The following is a 20,085-nucleotide window of genomic DNA, read 5'->3' on the forward strand; positions in this document are numbered from 1 at the left end:
TATTTTTCACTCTATATATCTCCTCAATCTAGCAACAAGGTTTTAACTCAACTTTAAGTAAAACTGAATTTTCAAAAAAAAAAAAAAAAGACTTCTACTTTCTCTTTGTAGTAATGCTGTATATTTCAAAAAGAAGATTACTTTTACAAAGACAGATGAAACTCAGTCATAATTCCAAATTCCAATTACATCCATGCCATTTAAAAAATTATGCTTTTGTACTTTTATAATAACATAATATACTGTATTATGTATTATATACTTGGCCATTGTCTTTAAACAGTTATCAATATTCTTTAAAAATAGAGAATTCCCTCAGTGACATGAATAACCTGGTTACTCTATCATACTAAAGCCACTATTTTATATTTTCTCTTGAATAGAATCAGCATCATTGGTCTACTAATTACCATTAGGATGAAATTCTGATATTCCCTCCCAGAACCTGATCTATCATCTTTATAAAGAAAAGATAAAAATCTATGTACCATTATCACATTGTGAGTCTGTTGTGAAAATATTTCCTAAACAACCCCCATAAAGTGATTATAGTCTGAAGAATAACCCAACATACGAGTATGAAAATATAAATATGGAGTTCTAAAAAGAAAGACTATCTTCCCAAGGTTAAGACAGTATTTGTCCTTTACTTTTCCAATAAGTAAATAACTCTTTCTCAAGGAGACATGAGGGCAGGGTTATAGCATCCCCATCTCTGCTCCATGAGAGGAAAGGGCCAGTAGGTGAGGCCACCAGGTTAGCTGACAATGCAGGCACAGCATAACAGTTATCAAAAGTTAAACAAATTCTAGGTAAGCTTTGCACTTGTAAATAAAGACTAGGGGAAAAAATCTATAGAGAGGGCAAATATAAAGAAACAGTAAGAAGACAGGGAGTCTAGGAAATACTAATGGAAATGGGCTCTCAGATTAGAGACCCTGAAATCAGACCAGCACCTAGGTCATGGAAAAGTTTATGCATAGTGTAATTTATGTGGACTCTTAGTAGGGGGGAGAGGAGGCATAAACACCGTAGGCCAACTTAACTACTTTGATCAGAAACTGGACCTATGGACCCAGACCAAAAACAATCTTACTCCTTTAGAGATGAAAACACGCTAAATAGAAGAAGCCTGGCCTTTGCCTGCAGAGTTATGGATAAATTGTGCCTCCCCAACTTAATTGTAAGGTATGAGGCAGAAATTAACAATGCTGATGATAATTAAATAGGATTAATGTGAAACAGGTTACACTGGCAAGAAATAATAGAGCCCAAAAGAAGACCGTATATTTGAAAGAAGCAACACTGGGAGGCTTTGGGAAAAACTATTTAGAGCTCTGACTCTGTATCAAGCTTCCCAAGTTCACAGGAAACCATATTTTTAATCACTTCAACTGGTACTCATATGCCCAAATTCCCACACTATGCTATGAAACTAATAAAATATTAGGGAGAACAAGGAAAAAGCACCTAATTTAAGATCGAGGAATCAGAAAATGCTTCTCAGGAGAAGTAGCCCTAAACTAAGATCTTAAGGATTAATAAATGGAGCTGGTAAGGGCATGAGGAGGAAGTTCCCAGGCAGAAGGAACTACTTTAGCAAAGACCTAATGGAAACAAAGAAAGCACAGCAAGTTCTAAAAACAGTATTTCTGCATGACTGGAACAGACAGTGTAAGAGAAGGCAGAGGAAACTAGGGAAATGGGAGAAACAAACAGGACTCGTTTCCTAAAGAACCTTAAAGGTATGTAGCCCATTTGAACTTTACCATAAGAACAGTGATGGGTTTTACACAGAGGAGTAATATAATCAAATTTAACACTTTAGAAAAGTCATTCTAACCTAAATATGTTAAAAGGATTGGAAGGGATAAAGCTGGAGATAGAAAAACCAGTTAAAAAGCTACTCAGAATGATGGGGCAGCTGGTTTAAAGGTGGGAAAAGAATTCCTGAAGGAAATATCATTTAATAGAGAAAGCAGGGAAGAAGTAATATTCAGAGATAATAAGAATTTTCCAGAATTAATGAAAGACACCAATCCTCACATTCAGGAAACCCAACTTAACCCAAGTGAAATTAAGAAAAAAATTAAAAGACTAAATTCACACCTAAACATATCCCAGATAAACTACAATGCAAGGAAAAAAAAGAGAGAGAGAGAATATCAAAAGAAGCCAGAGAGAAAAAAAACAAAGGAACAACAGACTGATAGATGACTTCTCAATAGCAACAATGGAAGCCAGAAGTCAATGGCATGTTATCTTTAAGAGTCGAGAAATTCCTAAACATATAAAGCAAAATGAAACATATCGTCTTAACTGTGTAATAATGAGCACTTACAGTAAGTACCCAGATATTAGTCTCTAAATACCAATAATTAACTAAATAAGCAGAAAAAAATCAGTACAAAATGCAGAAAATCTGCACACTACAATTAACAAAGTATATGTGTGCATGAGTGCACATGTGGGTGTGTGCACACATTTCAGACAAAAGTAACAAAGCTATAAAGGTATGGCAATGGCAAAATACAGGATTACTTCGTGGAAGTCAGATACCATTAAAAACACAGGTTAGGACAGTATTAGAGAGTATGCTTAATGTAGAGGTAGGGGTCATGCAATAATCGAATGTTGGGGTAATAAGGAACCTACAATGGAAGAGAAATTGGAAAACAAGAAATTGAATATAAACTAGATACATATTACTAAAGTGGAAAGATAAAGTATCAAACGATGAGAAACAGGAAATAGAGAATAATTCCTCTTTATTACACAAAAGTGTGTCTATAAGAGTATGAATGTGTTATGAAATAAAGTTTGGAACAATACACACCAAACTGTAGAGGTGACATTTGAGGGTGTGCAAGGAAGAGAAAGTTGTATTTTCATTTAATCTGTTTTATTTTTTTGTATAACTGTTTTTTTCTTTTATAGTGCACTTATATTGCTTTCATAATATAAGTAACAGTGAAATGAAAGATTCAAAAGAAAAAAGACAAAATAACTTCATAGGGTAGAGGCTAGAGTTTAACTCTGCTAGCTTTTTATAGCTATAATTAGCATTTCAAACAGGTTCTAACAAGCCAGCTAATCTACTTCTATTATCTGACAGGTAACAGAATACTTTACCAGTATTTGAGAGACTCCATGAAAGGAAACTTTTGGAAAATAAAATTTCCTAATACTCACCAGAACTGATTAATTTGCTAAAATCATCATCTGTGGCAATTTTATCTGGTTAATTTTTTAATTATAAAAGTTAACACAAACTTATTACAATTTACATAACACAGAGGTTATAAGAAAATTATATACACATTACTTTGCATCTTGCTACTTATTCATCAGGACAATTTTTAGATATATTTACTCACAGTTGCAAAAACACATTTTTTGTTATCTACATGAAACAGTTTTGATTGAAGTTAAGATTCTTTTGTTTGAAAACACTAGAGGATATACAATTCAATCTAGAACAGCTGCACTGACAAAAATGATAAAATCGGACACAATAACCTGATTACTGCAGGATAACAATTTTCTTCTCAACTGTTGTTTGTTTGCTTATTTGTTTTGTTTTTACAATACATCTTTCTAAACTATTATTAAGTTTGTTTAAATCTCTTATCAAGTTTGTTTAAATCATCAGCAGTCAAACAAAAATAAGCCTAAGTAACCTAAGACACTACATGCTCACCAGGCTATGCCAAGTCAGTGCCCCTGAGGAAATCCCCAGGAGGATACAGGGGGTGTCTCACCAATTCAGCAGAGGGCTGAGTCAGATTCTGAACCACTGCCTCAAACAGTACTCACACTAATTAGATAAAGTGACCTATGAAGTCACTGTATCCACCCCCATCTCAGGAAATCTTGGTCCCAAAGAAATAATAACCAACTTTTTGTCCAGTCCAACTTTTACTATATACAGGATGCAGCTTTCACCAAAGCCCAAGAAAAATATCTCATCAAAGGTCTTAATGTATATGGACATTTTAATAAGAAACTCCAATTTTCCCCAGTTTTACTAAGTTACTCTTACCTATCTTTTTCCCTACCTCAAAAAAAAAAAAAGCCCACAAAAAAACATTTTTCTCACTGCGACACCATCCTTCAGGCAGTTATTTAATAATAGTTACAGTTTACTACTCAGTCCGTGTCTAGAACCCAATCTATGTTAAAGAGATTACAATATGTAAAAAAAAGACGTAGCAACAGCCTTTAACTACTATTATCATTATCCATGCTCATGCCCTTCCACCAGAATATGTGTTTAAATATATGTCGCGGGCCGGCCCGGTGGCTCAGGCAGTTAGAGCTCCGTGCTCCTAACTCCGAAGGCTGCCGGTTCGATTCCCACATGGGCCAGTGGGCTCTCAACCAGGTTGCCAGTTCAATTCCTCGAGTCCCGCAACGGATGGTGGGCTCTGCCCCCTGCAACTAAGATTGAACACGGCACCTTGAGCTGAGCTGCCACTGAGCTCCCGGATGGCTCAGTTGGTTGGAGCCTGTCCTCTCAACCACAAGGTTGCCGGTTCGACTCCCACAAGGGATGGTGGGCTGTGCCCCCTGCAACTAGCAACGGCAACTGGACCTGGAGCTGAGCTGCGCCCTCCACAACTAAGACTGAAAGAACAACAACTTGAAGCTGAACGGAACCCCCCACAACTAAGATTGAAAGGACAACAATTTGACCATTGTTCCCCAATAAAGTCCTGTTCCCCTTCCCCAATAAAATCTTTAAAAAAAATAAAAATTAAAAATAAATAAATATATGTTGCATTTTTATTTTTGTTTTTTTAAGAACCGAGATGTTCATTCAAAGGCAATGGAGAAAATCCATTCAGGTTCACAGCATGCTATCTTCTTCAAAATTCCATACAGTTTCAACAGACTTTTTTTTCGTCCTATACACTGCCATGAATATGACTGCTTCATAGCTCTAACCCATTTAGAAAAAATGCAAGTTATGTGACATGACCTTGGCAGGCATACATTTTAATTTAATATGATATGGTGACATCATTACTTTTTTCCTAAAAGTTGACTACTTACTGTCAATATTCACTTAAAACTTACTTCCAATTCTTTAATTTTTTCTTCAGCTATTTTCTGTTTCTCTAACAGCTGGTTGTGAATTACCTCCTTGGATTGAAGAATAAACCTACAAAACACAAGAAAATTGAAGATTAAGCCACATGGCCACTATATTCTTCAAAATTAATACCTGTATACCACAAATATTAAACTAAGAACTAAGAAAGCTAAAAGACTAATCTCCCAATTCAGAACTAATAAAATGCATTATTATGTTAATGTGACAAACTCAGGAAATCACAGATTTAAGCCTTCTTGGCTGAAAACGAATAAAAACTTAAAAGTACATTCTGCCTTCTCGTCTAAGAAGGGAATCAGGCTTCAAGTAAATTCACAGATAAAAGAATAAAAATAAAGGAATAAAAATTTATTATAGAGCCGGCCCGGTGGCTCAGGCGGTTAGAGCTCCGTGCTCCTAACTCCTAAGGCTGCTGGTTCAATTCCCACATGGGCCAGTGGGCTCTCAACCACAAGGTTGCCAGTTCAACTCCTCGAGTCCCGCAAGGGATGGTGTGCTGTGACCCCTGCAACTAGAAAATGGCAACCGGACCTGGAGCTGAGCTGCACCCTCCACAACTAAGACCGAAAGGACAACAATTTGAAGCTGAACGGCACACTCCACAAATAATATTGAAAGGACAACAACTTGACTTGGAAAAAAGGCCTGGAAGTACACACTATTCCCCAATAAAGTCCTGTTCCCCTTCCCCAATTAAAAAAAAAAAAAATTTATTATAAGCTAAGAGAAAAGTTAAACGCTAAAAACCCTCCACAATTTTTATTTTTCCAGTCATCTATACCAACTTTTAGATGGATATTTTTTAAACAATATTTGTAAATTAGAGCTCCCCCTCCAATCTGCTTTTATTTTTATTTTTTTGTAACAGCAGTAACTCATGACCTTTTAAAGTCACAATCAAGTACTGTGTTAGGATCAATGCATTAGTGTTTATATGAGTTCCTAACACAAAAAGCGCTGTATAAGGCCTACTATCTTTTATTATTATTTCCAGGGTGTATAATACCTCTGAAAATCTCAAAATGCACAAGTGGAAAATTCCAACTTTTTCCATTTTAGAGTCAGGCATATTATTTACAACTGATGAGGGTGGAAATATGGGGAAGCTTTAAAAATTAACACTGAATCTGTTTGTGACTTTATGTTCATATTCTTGCTGGGGGAAAGGAAGAACAAACTATTTTATAGCCTCAAGTAAGTGAACTGAAATACTTCCCTTCCACTGGAACCAAGGGAAAACCTCAATTAGTCAAATCCCTTTCAGGATTGTCCAACTAGACTATAATAGATTTCAATTAAACATTACAATTAATTAAGTGAACTGTTTCTTCCCTTTGTATGTAACTTCAGATTTTCTAACAAAGAACTAAACACCATCCCTTAACAAAAAGCCAAAGGAGAAAACATATCAAGGTAGCAATAAGCAACTCCATCAACCTCACAAAAACAACACTAAGTGAGTCCTTAACAAGAGGGTCTGTTATTATAGATACACGACAAATAAAAACAGACCAAAAAGGGCAACTCTAGCTTTGCCCAGAAACCTGGGAGAAAGCTGCTATCTCCCCCTCTTCTTCATGAATACACCTTGGCATATATGTTAATACCACCTTGGCATATATGTTAATACCGTCCAGTGAACTTCTCTTTCACTCCACTAATTAATTATTAAGCCTGTGTCCTGATGTGGACAGTCCAGATAATTTAACTGATGATCCTAGTCTTCAGTAGTAACTTGATCCTTTGTAAAAATCTTACTCATATATTTACTGCAAAGACAGCCTAAATTCAGGCAAGACAAGGATTACTATATAAACTTTTATGTCCAAATGTTATTATTAGTCCAAGAGACAGGTGCTATTTCTAAGATTCTGGTTTACAGACTATTTTTCTCAGAACTAATTACAGACTTACAATGGTTTGACTTACTATTTCTTAACTTACTATTTCTTAACTTTACAATGGCACAAAAGCAATCTGCATAATAAACTACATGAGATATTCAACACTTTATTACAAAATAGGCTGTTAGATGATTTTGCCCAACTGTAGGCTAATATAAGTGCTTGAGCACGTTAAAAGTAGGCTAGGCTAAACTATGACGTTCGGTAGATTAGGTGTATTAAATGCATTTTCAACTTAATGATGTTTTCAACTTACAATGGGATTATTCGGACATAACCTCATCTTAAATTGAGGAGCATTGTATTTAGTATAGTACTTGAGGAGAAAGGTTGTTTTGAACTAAAGTCTCAGTGTCACCTTGTAAAAAGTATTATAAATCTAGGTCCAAGAATCACCACATTTATGTCATTACATGCACAATTTTACTAAGAAAGTCTTTTAGCTATGGAAACCTTTTTCAGAGTAAATTATACATGTTTAAATAGCACTGATTGCTGACCAGTGAGTAGTATTCTCAAATAATAGGTCATCAGACATTATCTTTATTAGTCTGGGAAATTTTCAAAGCTAAGATTAGAGGTCAAGTGGCCTCTACTTAGGTGGCCTTTAAAAATAAAGTATCTGAACAGATACTAAATCCCTTGAGCAGAAAATAAAATTACTAGAAAGCAAGAACACTCAACAACAAAAACATGTTTTTCCATGGCCACACACCCCTGAGGTAGTAGCTATATTAGACTGTGCCAATTTCAAAGGCCAGAGATGTCACCAAAGCTGGCCAACCTACTATACGCCTAAGGACATCTGAGCCATGAAAGTTTTAAACAAGGATGAGTATTGAGTAAACTCAAATGTCTACCTCAAAAAGTAGTTACACAATCAAAATTCAAACAAAAAAGTTACTGGAAATTTGGTTTAGTTATCAACTTTAAAAATGCCAAAGATACATAGTATGGAGATCAGAAAAGGCTTTGAGAAACATTTGGATTTCTGGGGAAAGTCTTTAGAAAACAGCGTATCTGTTATTAAAAAGGCACTGAATTATCATAGGCTATTTTGAAGGTAAAGGATGTATCATGACAATGTAAATAAATAGTATGTACACAGTTTCTCAAAGCAGAGAACCTCACAGAGATCCTGCCTGATAGTTTAGAAAGCCAAACAGTAAAGGATTCTGGAGTTCAGAATGTGCCACAAAGGAAAAATAAACCAGGAAATTATTTTTATATGACAAATGATACACATAGAATGTGCTTACAATACTCAGGATTACATACTCTAGAGTCACTGCTTTGTAAAAGGGTTCTATATTGGAAATCAATGCCATGTGGCCCTGTACTGTCAACTCTCAAGGGCTTGTAGCCTGTTGTTTCATTTCCTCATTTATTTATAAGTGTGCCATCTGAAAAACAATTTTGTTGATGGCCTTTGGTTTTGTTTATTTGAGAACCATCAGAGGCTGTATTCCGAATTGGTACATGACTTCCACTAGGTTCAGGTGCCCAAAACACAATCCAGGATCGGTGGCAATGATGTCTTCTGCGTTCCCTTCCAAAATATGGTCACCTGGACATACACTATTCAGAGACAATAATATGCTCATGATAATACATTTTGTTTGGGTGGGAAATTTTTAGAGGATGTCTGAAAACATATTCTAATGGCATTTAGGGTATCCACAAATTCAATGGCACAGAAAAGGCTAAATAAAAATGAGCCTGTCTTGCTTCTTTGCCTCATTCCACTGGTGATGGAAATTACTTGCATGTGTGCACAAAGATATACATGCAAAAAAAATTTTTATTTCGTAACTTTAGCAAGAAGGAAAGGAGGGAGGGAAGGGGAAAGGAAGAAGGAAGAGAGAGGGGAGAAACCTAAATCTCATAGCAAACAAGCAATTAAAATATTATGGTACATCCATAGTGTGGAATGATGAATAAGTAGAGATTTCTATGACTGGCATAATGCAGAGTAGATACCCTGAACACTTTCTGATTAAAAACAAAGAAAAAAAAAAATCTTTTTTAAACATTCTCTTGAGTAACCACAGATGAAAGATTTCACAAAGGTCCAAAACGTATTGAAATCAGGAATTCTAGAAGAAAGCAAAAAACTGAAGAGTTTCTGCTGAATTCTAGGGACCTAGAGCATCCACACTGGCACAGAAATAGAATATAAAACAGGAGGTAACACCTGGGGCCATCCAAAGTAAGAATGCTGTTAGGCAAACCCTTGATGAAAGCCAGGTTCCCAAAGGGTTCTACATTCAGTCAAGAGTGAAGAATAAATAAACTTGCCTCTCAACAGAGTAAAATAGAAGAAACTTGTCTATGTATATATACCTTGGTAGTGAGTAAAATGAAAAGACAAAAATGTCCCCTAAGAATATGTAACCATAAGGTGGCCTTCTCATGGGTCGTGATCCAAATTTAATCTACTATATCGGCCAGAAAATCTTAAGCACGGAATTTAAATTACAACGTTCCTAATTAGGCCTGAGTAGCAAAGTTCAAGTAAATTTGAAGACAGTTTAATAAAATTAAACTAAAACACAGGGAAGAAAAAAAGATGTAAAAAATAAATAAATAAACAAAACAAACAAAAAAAGGATACAGCATGCAAGACCTGACACAATATTGAGCAGTCTAACATATGAGTAATTAAAGGTCCAGAAGAAGAGAGAATGGAACAGAAGAAACATTTGAAAAGATAATGTACAAGAATTTTCTAAAACAAATTTTAAAAAAACAAACAAAAAAACCCTAGACATAGCATAATTAAACTACTGAAAACCAAAGATAAAGAGAAAATCTTAAAGGCAGCCACAGAAATGACACATTACATTTAGAGAAACAAAGGGAACAGTTACAGCAAACTTATTGTCACAAACTATGTAAGGCAGAAGACAATGGAATGACATTTTCAAAGTACTGAAAGAAAAAACCTATTAACCAGCATTACATATACAGTGAAAATATCTTTCAAAAATGAAGAGTAAATTCAAACAAACAAAAGTTGAGTTTATTCTGGCAAACAAACACCATAAGAAATGTTAAATAAAGGCAGTTCTTCCAACAAAACAAGTATGATCACATATGGAAACAAAGAAAAGTATGGAAACAGTATAAATTAAGATGAATAAAATAGACATTTTTTATTATTATTAATCATTTTAAAAGATAGCTGACTATCTAAAGCAGGAATTGGCAAACTATGGCTTGCAGCTTAATCCAGCCATGCTAATTTAAATTTTTACATAATTTATCCAGCTGCTTCCCGTAACAATGGCAGAGCTGAGAGATTTATGACAGAGATATGGCCAGAAAAGTCATTTTACTGGCTATGAAGCTAAAAATATTTACTATCTGGCCCATTACAAAACAAGCTTGCCAACTCCCGATCTAAAGCAAAATAATAATATATTGTGGGCTTCGTAACTTATGTAAAACGTATAACAATAAAAAAAGGAATGGTGGAAGGGATTTCACATGTAATATAAGATGAAGCGGTATGGTATTATTTAAAGGTAGACTGAGATGAGATAAAAACATACCTTATTAAAAAAAAAGACAATCACTAAATTTAAAAAAAAAAAAATACTGGGAACTAATAACCCAAAAATGAAGGTAAAATAGGATCATAAAAAATACTCCATCAAGGGGCAACCGGTTAGCTCAGTAGGTTAGAGAGCAATGCTGGTAACACCAGGGTTGCTGGTTCGATCCCCACATGGGCCACTGTGAGCTGCGCCCTCCACGACTAGACTGAAACAACGACTTGACTTGGAGCTGATGGGTCCTGGAAAAACACACTTCAAATAAATAAAAGTTAAAAAAAAAGAAAAATACTCCACCAAAAAGTGATGGCAGGAGGCAGCCAGTTGGCTCAGTTGGTTAGAGTGCAGTGCTCATAATATCAACATCGCCAGTTCAATTCCCACATGGGCCAGTGAGCTGCGCCCTCCATAACTAGAGTGAAAACAATGGCTTGACTTGGAGCTGATGGGTCCTGGAAAAACACACTGTTCTCCAATAAAAAATTTTAAAACAGACAGGAAAAGAAGGGAAAATAAGTAAAGAACAAATGAGACAAATAGAAAATAAGAAGTAAGGTGGTAGATTTAAATCTAATCACAGCAATAATTACTTGAAATGTAAATGATCTAAACAGCCCAATAAAAAGGCAAAGATTCTCAGAATGGATTAATTGGCATGACCCAATTATTTGTAATCATCAAGAAATCCACTTTTAATAAAAAGATATAGAGAAGTTCAAAGTAAAAGCACAATCACTTCCACTAGGATGGCAATAATAAAAAAGCCAGATAACAGAGGCCCGGGCAGTCCCAACCTGTCCATAACTTGGTGTTGCCATCTGCCTCATACTGCAAAGTAGGGAGTTTGTCTTCTGGAAAAACAAAGTCATCTTCTCCTCTGAAAAAGCTTCCTACATAATTGGCTTTGGCATGTTCCAAGAAAAGGAGGGTAGGGATTGAGGCCTCATGAGTGGGTTTTCAGTTGAGGCAGAAAGACAGTGGTTATAACCAGAAAGTCTAGAGTGAGGTATGTTTACCTCCAGAACTCATCGCTGTTAACCCAGCCTGAGATTCAAGACAGTCATAGAAGTAGATTCTTTAATAATGAAATAATAATACAAAAAAAAAAAAAAAGATAGTAACAAGTGTTGAAGAGGAAATGGAAAAATTGGAAATCTCACACATTGCTGGTGGTGCATCTGCTGTGGAAAACATTCTGGCAGCTCACAGAAATGGTAAACATAGTTAACATATGACCCAGCAATTCTACTCCCAGGAATACAGCCAAGTGAAATGAATACACATACATATGCACAAAAACTTGTACATAAATGTTCAAAGCAGATTATTCATGATAGCGAAAAAGTGGAAACAATTCCATCACATGATGAATGGATAAATAAAATGTGGTATACCCATACAATGAAATACTATACAGCATAAAAAGGAATGAAGTAATGACACACGCTACAACATGGATTAACCTTTAAAACATAATGCTAAGAGGACATAATCACATATTGTATGATTCCAATTACATGAAATGTCCAAAACAGGCAAATCGTACAGACAGAATGCCTATATGGCCAGGAGAAGGGGAGATTATGGAATAACTGGTAATGGGTTTAGGGATTCTTTTTGTGGTGATACATATGTTCTGGAATTAGATAGTGCTGATAATTGCACGATCTTATGAACATTCTAAAATCTACTGAATTGTACACTTTAATTCAAAATGGTTGAAAATTTTAATCTTGTTATGTGAATTTTAATTTTAAAAAAGCCAAAAGATTTAAATGCATTTCATCAAAGAGATAAGAATGACAAATAACTAATGCTCAACAACACTAGTCATTAAGGGAAATGCAAATTAAACCCATGAGGAGATACTTTTATACACTTTTAGATTGGCTAGACTTAACAACAAATAAAAGCAATACCAAGTGTTTGTGAAGATGCAAAGCAAGTGGAACTCTCATATAGAGCTGACTGGCATGCAAAATGGTACAGCCACTTTGGAAGAGTTGGGCAGTTTCTTATACATTTAAGCAATCACTCACCATTCAACCCAGCAATCCCATTTCTAGGTTTCTACCCAAAAGAAATGAAAACATATGTCTATGCAAAAAACTGTACACAAATGTTTATGGTTGTTATATTCATAATTGCCCAAAATTGGAAACAATTCAATATCCATCAACTGATAAACAAACTGTGCAACTATACAATGGAATGCTATTGGGCAATTAAAAAACTAATTACTGATACACCTAACGACATGGAGAAATCGCAAAAGCATCATGCTAAGTCAAAGAAGACAGACACAAAAAGTTACATACAATATGATCCTATTTACATAACATTCAAAAAAGGGCAAAATCACAAGGACAAAAAAAACAACAGATGAATAGTTGCCAGAAGGTGGGGGTAAAGAAGACTTTCTACAATTGGACAGAAGAGAATGTTTCAAGGAGATGTAAATATTCTATAACTTGACTGTGGTGGTAATTACACAACAGTATATATTTGTCAAAGTGTACAGAACTTACAACTAAAAAGAGCCAAGTTTACTCTATGTAAACTGTACCTGAAAAAAAGAAAAACCATCAGGAAATGACTACGTCCAACAAAATGGAAATAACAGATTAACAAGTCTATTTGAGACTTGATGTGACTAAGAAAAGAATAACATTCATTTTTTTGAATTATGCATAAAACTGGGCAGATACAAATCAAGAATTACTGATAACAAAAGAACAAAATTCTGGAAATGAAAAGCAGTAAAAATAACTATGGTTACAATAATTAGTTAAGGAATACACAAGATAAAAAGACGTAAAATGTGAAATCAAAAACATAAAACATGGGTGGAGCAATAATGTTGAGCTTTACAATGGAATCAAACATAAGTTATTACCAACTTCAATAGACTATTACAGATATAAGTTTCTATACATAAGTCTCATGGAAACCACAAAGCAAAAACCTACAGTAAATACACAAAAGATAAAGGAATATAAACATACCACTAAACAAAGTCATCAAACCACAAAAGAAGAGAGCAAGAGGAGGAACAGAGAAGAACCATAAAAAACTGCCAGAAAACAATTAACAAAAATGGCAATAAACACATAACTATCAATAATTACTTTAAGTGTAAACAGACTAAATTCTCCAATCAAAAGACAAAGAGAGGCTGAATGAATAAAAGAAAAACTAAAACCCACAACCCATCTATATCCTGCCTACAAGAGGCTCCCTTTAGATGTAATGACAGACACGGGTTTAAAGTGAAAGCATGAAAAAGAGATTCCATGCAAATAGAAACCAATAGAAAGCTGGAGAAGTTATATCAGACAAAATAGACTTTAAGATAAAGACGCTAATAAGAGACAAAGGAGGTCATTACATATTAATGATAAAGGGGCCATCCAACAAAAGGACACAGCATTTGTAAATATTCATACACCCAACATAGGAGTACCTAAATATACAAGGCAAATAGTAACAGATCTAAGGGAGAAATAAATAGCAACAAATAATGGTAGCAGAATTTAATATTCCACTTACATCAATAGATAGATCATACAAACAGAAAATCAATAGGAAAACATCAGCCTTAAACAACACATGAGACTAAATGGACTTTCCAAAAGCAACAGAATAAACATTTGTCTCAAATGCACAATGGAACATTTTCCAAAACAGATCATGTTAGGCCATAAAACAAGTCTTACTAAATTAGACTAAAGAAGACTGAAATCATATCAAGCATCTTTTCCAACAACAATGGTATGAAACTAGAAGTTAATGACACAAGGAAAACTAAAATACACAAATACGTGAAGATTAAATAACATGCTATTAAACAACCAGAGTACAAGAAGAAATGGGTCAAAGAAGAAATCAAGCGAGAAATCAAAATTAAAGAGAAATGAAAAAATACCTTGAGACAAATGAAAATGGAAATACAACACACCAAAATTTATGGAATGCTGCAAAAGCAGTTCTCAGATGCAAGAAATACCTACCACACTCAATAAAAAAGAAAAGTCTCAAATGACCTAACTTTGCACCTCAAGGAACTAGAAAAAGAACAAAGCCTGTAGTTAGTAGAAGTTTGAAGGAAATAACAAAGATTAAAGGAGAAATAAATCAAATAGAGGCTAAAGACAATGGAAAAGACCAATTAAACTAAGAGCTGGTTTTCTGAAAAGATAAAATTGACAATCTTTTAGCTAGACTCACCAAGAGAAAGGACTCAAATAAAATCAGAAATGAAAGGGAAATATTACAACTGATGTCACAGAAATATAAAGGCTCTTAAGAGATTACAATGAACAATTATATACCAACAAATTGGACAACCTAGAACAATTGATAAATTCCTAGAAACATAGAATCTACCAAGACTGAACCCTGAATACAAAATCTGAACAGACCAATTACTACTAAGGAATTAGCAATCAAAAACCTCCCAACAAACAAAAATCCAAGACCAGATGGCTTCACAGGTGAGTTGTACCAAACACTTAAAGAATTAATATCAATCCTTCTCAACTCTTCCAAAAAATAGAAGAGGAGGGAATTCTTCCAAACTCATTTTATGAGCCCAGCATTATCAATACCAAAACCAGATAAGGATGCCACAAGAAAATTACAAGCCAATATTCCTGATGAACACAGATGCAAAAATCCTCAAATATTAGCAAACCAAACTCAACAATATTAGCAAACCAAATTCACAATACATTAAAAGGACTGTACACCATAATCAAGTGGGATTTATTCCAGGGGTTCAACATACACAAATTAATGTCATACACCACATTAACAAAATGAAGGATAAATATCATACGATCATCCCAATAGATGCAGAAAAAGCATTTGATAAAATTGGCAGAAAAAGATGGCAGAAAAACATCCATTTATAATAAAAACTCTCAACAAAGCAGGTACAAAGGAAACATATCTTAGTATGATAAGGACTATCTATGACAAGCCCACAGCTAACAGACCCTATGGTGAAAAGCTGAAAGCTTTTCCTATAAGATCAGGAACAAGACAAGGATGTCCACTCCTGCCATTTTTATTCAGCATAGTATTGGAAGTCCTAACTAGAGTAATTAGGCAAGAAAAATATATAAAAGGCATCCAAATCAGAAAGACACTGTCATTATTTACAGATGAATACCCTATACTCCATCACAAAACTGTTAGAATAAATGAATTCAGTAAAGTTGCAGGATACAAAATCAATATACAAAAGTCTTTTGAATTTCTATATACTAATAATGAATGTTCAGAAAGAGAAATTAAGAAAATAATCCCATTGGAGTTCTGGGCAAGATGGCGGAGTAATTGAAAAACAAAAAATAAATAAAATATTAAAAAAAAAACAAGAAAGAAAATAATCCCATTTACAATTGCATCACAAAGAATACCTAGGAATAAATTTAACAAAGGAGGTGAAACACCTATACACTGAAAACTCTAAAACATTGATGATAGAAAATGAAGAAGACACAAATAAATGGAAAAGTATTCTGTGCTCATGGATTGGAAGAATACTGTTAAAATGTCCACACCTCCCAAAGCAATCTAAAGATTCAATGCAATCCCTATGAAAATTGTAATGGCATTTTTCACAGAAATAGAACAATCTCAAAATGTGTATACAAAATTTGTATGGCATCACAAAAGACCTGTATTGTGTATTTGAAAGCTGTTAAGAAAGTAAATCTTGAAAGTTCTCATCACGAGAAAACAAATGTGTAACTATATGTGGTGATTGATCTTAACTAGATTTGTTATCATGGTGATCACTTTACAATATATACAGATATCAATCATCTTATACAGTTGAATCTAATATTATGTCAATTACATCTCAATTTAAAAAGAAATAAATACCAGCTTAGGCATTCATAATATATATCATCCAAAATATATACACAGGGTACCAAAAAAATGTATACACATGACTTGTATGCATATTCATCTTGTTATCTGTATATATTACAATTTTAATAGTTTTTTCCTTTCTTAAAATGTGTATACTTTTTTTGGCACCGTGTGTGTGTGTGTGTGTGTGTGTGTGTGTGTGTATTATCACCAGACACATCAACAGGAAAATGTGATCCAGAGCCAAGAGAAAATTCAGTCAATATAAATGGACTCAGAAAGGAGAGAAATAATGCCATTAGCAGAGAAAAGCTTTAAAACGCTGTAACACAATTAAGAATTAAAGGAAGACATGTAACTTAAGCAGAGAAATTAAAGATAAAAAAGAGTCAAATGCTACTTCTGATGATCAAAAATACAGTATTTAAAGTAAAAAACATTCACTGGATAAACTTTAATGTAAATTAGACACTGCAGAAGAAAACAAAGACAAAGCAATGGAACTACCAAAATGAAGCAGTGTGAGGGGAAAAAAAAGAGCTATTAAAGCCATGAAAAGACATGGAGGAAACTTAATGCTTACTGCTAAGTGAAAGAAGCCAGTATGAAAAGGCTATATATTGTAAGATTCCAACTATGGCATTCTGGAAAAGGCAGAACTACAGAGACAGTAAAAAGACCAGTGGTAGCCAGGGGTGTGGGGAGGGAGGGAAGGATGAATAGGTGGAGGGAGCACAAAGGATTTGGGGAACAATGAAACCATTTTATCTAATACTGTAACGGCAAGCACAAGATATTACACATTTGTGAAAACATATAGAATTGTAGAAAGAATGAATCCTAATGTAAACTATGGACCTTAATCATAATGCATCAATATTCCTTCATCAATTGTAACAAATGTACCATACAAATACATTTTCATATAGGAAACTGGCAGGAAGGGGGAAGCAGTATGCATGAGCTGTGTACCTTCTGCTCAATTTTTCTATAAACCTAAAACTGCTCTTCATTTAAAAAGACAAACCAAAAAAAAAAGAATTTGGGGCCGTGTTAAAAGGTCACAGGAAAGAGCCAATGGCCAAAGTGGAACTATTTGAGCAACAAAATAATTCACGTAGTATTAAATTTAATTAAATTTAGAAATACAGCACCTAGACCTGCCATACCTCAGGCAAAATAAATCTACAGAACATAATACATTCAAATCTAACTCTGAGGGATGTTGCTAAATCTTGGTACTATGCTATCCATCAACTTACTCCCTATAGTCATAAACCCCTCCTGCCTTTTCTCTTCCAATGCTCACACTGCAAGCATTATGCAAGGCTGTTGGCTGTTCTATGTCTACCCAAAGTCAATCAGAGAAATCATTTATTTTCAAGGCTTCAACTTGGCTAATGACCTTAAAATAGTATCAACCCTTACCACCTACACCATGTCTGCATCATCTCATGGTCATTTCTACTTGTATGCTCCACATCTCCTCAAATTCAACGTGTCCCAAATTGAATTCATTTTATCTACCCATACCAGCATTCCCTAAACGCAGTTTCCCCACTGCAACTTCAGCTCCTATCAATGATATCACCACTTGCCCACTCACCTAAGTGTCAAACCTGGAGGTATTCTGCTTCTCCCCTATATTCCCAATGTATCACTGATTCATCACTTTCTTTCATACTGATCCTCTTTCTCTCCATTCCACTTTTGCCACCTTAATTTATACCCGTTACAATACTCCTGAATTACTTCAACAGTTTCATACCTGTACTCCCTGATTAAACTCTCCCTGATTTACCCTAAATATATTACCAACAATTTTCATGTAGCTAGCCCTCAATTGTTGGTCACTGTAATGATTGATTGTTGTTGATGAATCTAGCAGACAATATCTATTCTTCTTTCCTTGTTGATAGAGCCCGTTTGGTTTGGGTACCCTACACTTTCCCAAGTGACTCAGCAAGTGAATCCTGGGAGGAATTTTGACTGGTTTTTCCCAATCATGGCAGTCCCATCCCCCCCAAGATATAAGCCCAAACTCATGGCTTAGCTCTTGTCATGAAATGTGAGAGGTGGCCCTTTTGAAAACTTCTGGGAAACATTTCTTCACTCCTACAAAGGTGACACAGAAAACATGGTACTTTCCAATTCTGGATGTTGTTACGTCTGAATGAAATCCTTGTAACTCCTTCGGCCAACGTGAAGATGAAGCTGGCAAGCACAGGGGGGAAGGTAGAGACAAGAGTACTGAAATACATAAGTGGAACTGAAGCCCAACACAGTCCCTGAGGAGGCCTGATATACATAACATGGATAAATTTCAGAAGCATTACGCTTAATGGAAGAAGCCACACAGAGGAGTATATATACTATAACGACTCTACTTACATATTCCATATGAAGTTCTAAAATAGGTAAAATCAATCTACAGTGATAGAAGTCAGATTATCGGTTTAGAGCAGGATTTGGGGAAGGAGAAAATTGACTTGGAAGAGGCAAGATGGAACTTTTTAGGGTAATGAAAATGTTCTATTTTGTGATTGCAGTGGTGGTTTCATTAGTCAAATTCCTCCAACTGTACTCTTTAAATGAGTGCACTTTACTATATATAAATTATATCTCAATAAATTTGATTTAAGAAAGATAATTAGTACTACAGTATGCCAAATGGTTTTAAGTGCCATAGAGAAAAATAAAGCCAAAAAAAGAGTACAAGAGGCAAGTACTCTCTTTGGGGATGGAAGTACGGGGGTGATGTATATTTTAAATATGATGGTCATGAAAGGTCTCAATGCCTTTTTAGTAAAGACCTGTAAGTCATGTAGACATCTGGAAGAAGGGTTCAGGAAGAGAGACCAGTACCTGCAAAAGCGTTTGTCCTTTTCAGTGATTAAAATGGAAAACCACCTAATGGTTTTGACTAAAGTGATCTACATGTTTTAAAAGGGTCACTCTGGCTGCCCAGTTGAGAACAGCTATGAAGTGGTAAGGATGGAAGCAAGGAGCCCAGTCAGGAGGCAACTGCAATAAATGGTAGTTTAGACCAGGGTGATGGTAAGTGGAAATGTTCAGATTCTGGACTAATTTAAAGATGGCCTTTGCTAATGGATTGAAAGAGAGGAATCAAGGATGAGTCCAAGATTTAGAAAAACTGGAAGGATAGAAAAGCCATTTACTGAAATTAGGAGGACTGAGGGAGAAACTGATTTACATGTAAACAGTGAGAATTTTATTTTGGTCAATTTAATTTTAAGATGCCTATTAGACATCAAATGGAAATGTAAAGCAGACAGGTAGATATACAAGTTTGGAGTTCGGGGTAGGGGTCTAAGCTAAAGACAAAAATCTGGGAGTTGTCAGTGCATAAAAAGGCATTTAAAGAGATAAGCCTGGAGGAGGTCACTAACAGACTAAGTACAGCCCAGAGGAGGGAAAAAATCCAAAGGCTGAGCCCAAGGTCAATCTAATATTTGGAAATGGGAAAGAAAAGGCAACAGTAAAGGAGACTGAGTAGGAATGGCCAGTGAAATAGGAGGGAAACCAAGACGTGGTAGCCTGGAAGCCAAGGGAAGTAGTGCTTCGAGAAGGAAAGAAAGAGCAACTGGACTAAACACTGTCGATC

The 20,085-nt window shown here is 35.0% G+C and overlaps 1 protein-coding gene across 1 annotated transcript in view; it reads right to left on the reverse strand.

Moving 5' to 3' along the window:
* The window catches only part of PFDN1 (prefoldin subunit 1), a 55,212-nt gene that overhangs the window by 24,915 nt on the left and 10,212 nt on the right, over nucleotides 1–20,085 (reverse strand). Inside the window, exon 3 of the mRNA XM_019740403.2 lies at nucleotides 5,080–5,164. Within this exon, the coding sequence (XP_019595962.1) occupies nucleotides 5,080–5,164 (85 nt within the window). The remainder of the gene's footprint in view (nucleotides 1–5,079; nucleotides 5,165–20,085) is intronic.

Source organism: Rhinolophus sinicus, linkage group LG10 (genome assembly GCF_036562045.2).
Source record: "Rhinolophus sinicus isolate RSC01 linkage group LG10, ASM3656204v1, whole genome shotgun sequence".
In the NCBI taxonomy this organism is placed as follows: domain Eukaryota; kingdom Metazoa; phylum Chordata; class Mammalia; order Chiroptera; family Rhinolophidae; genus Rhinolophus; species Rhinolophus sinicus.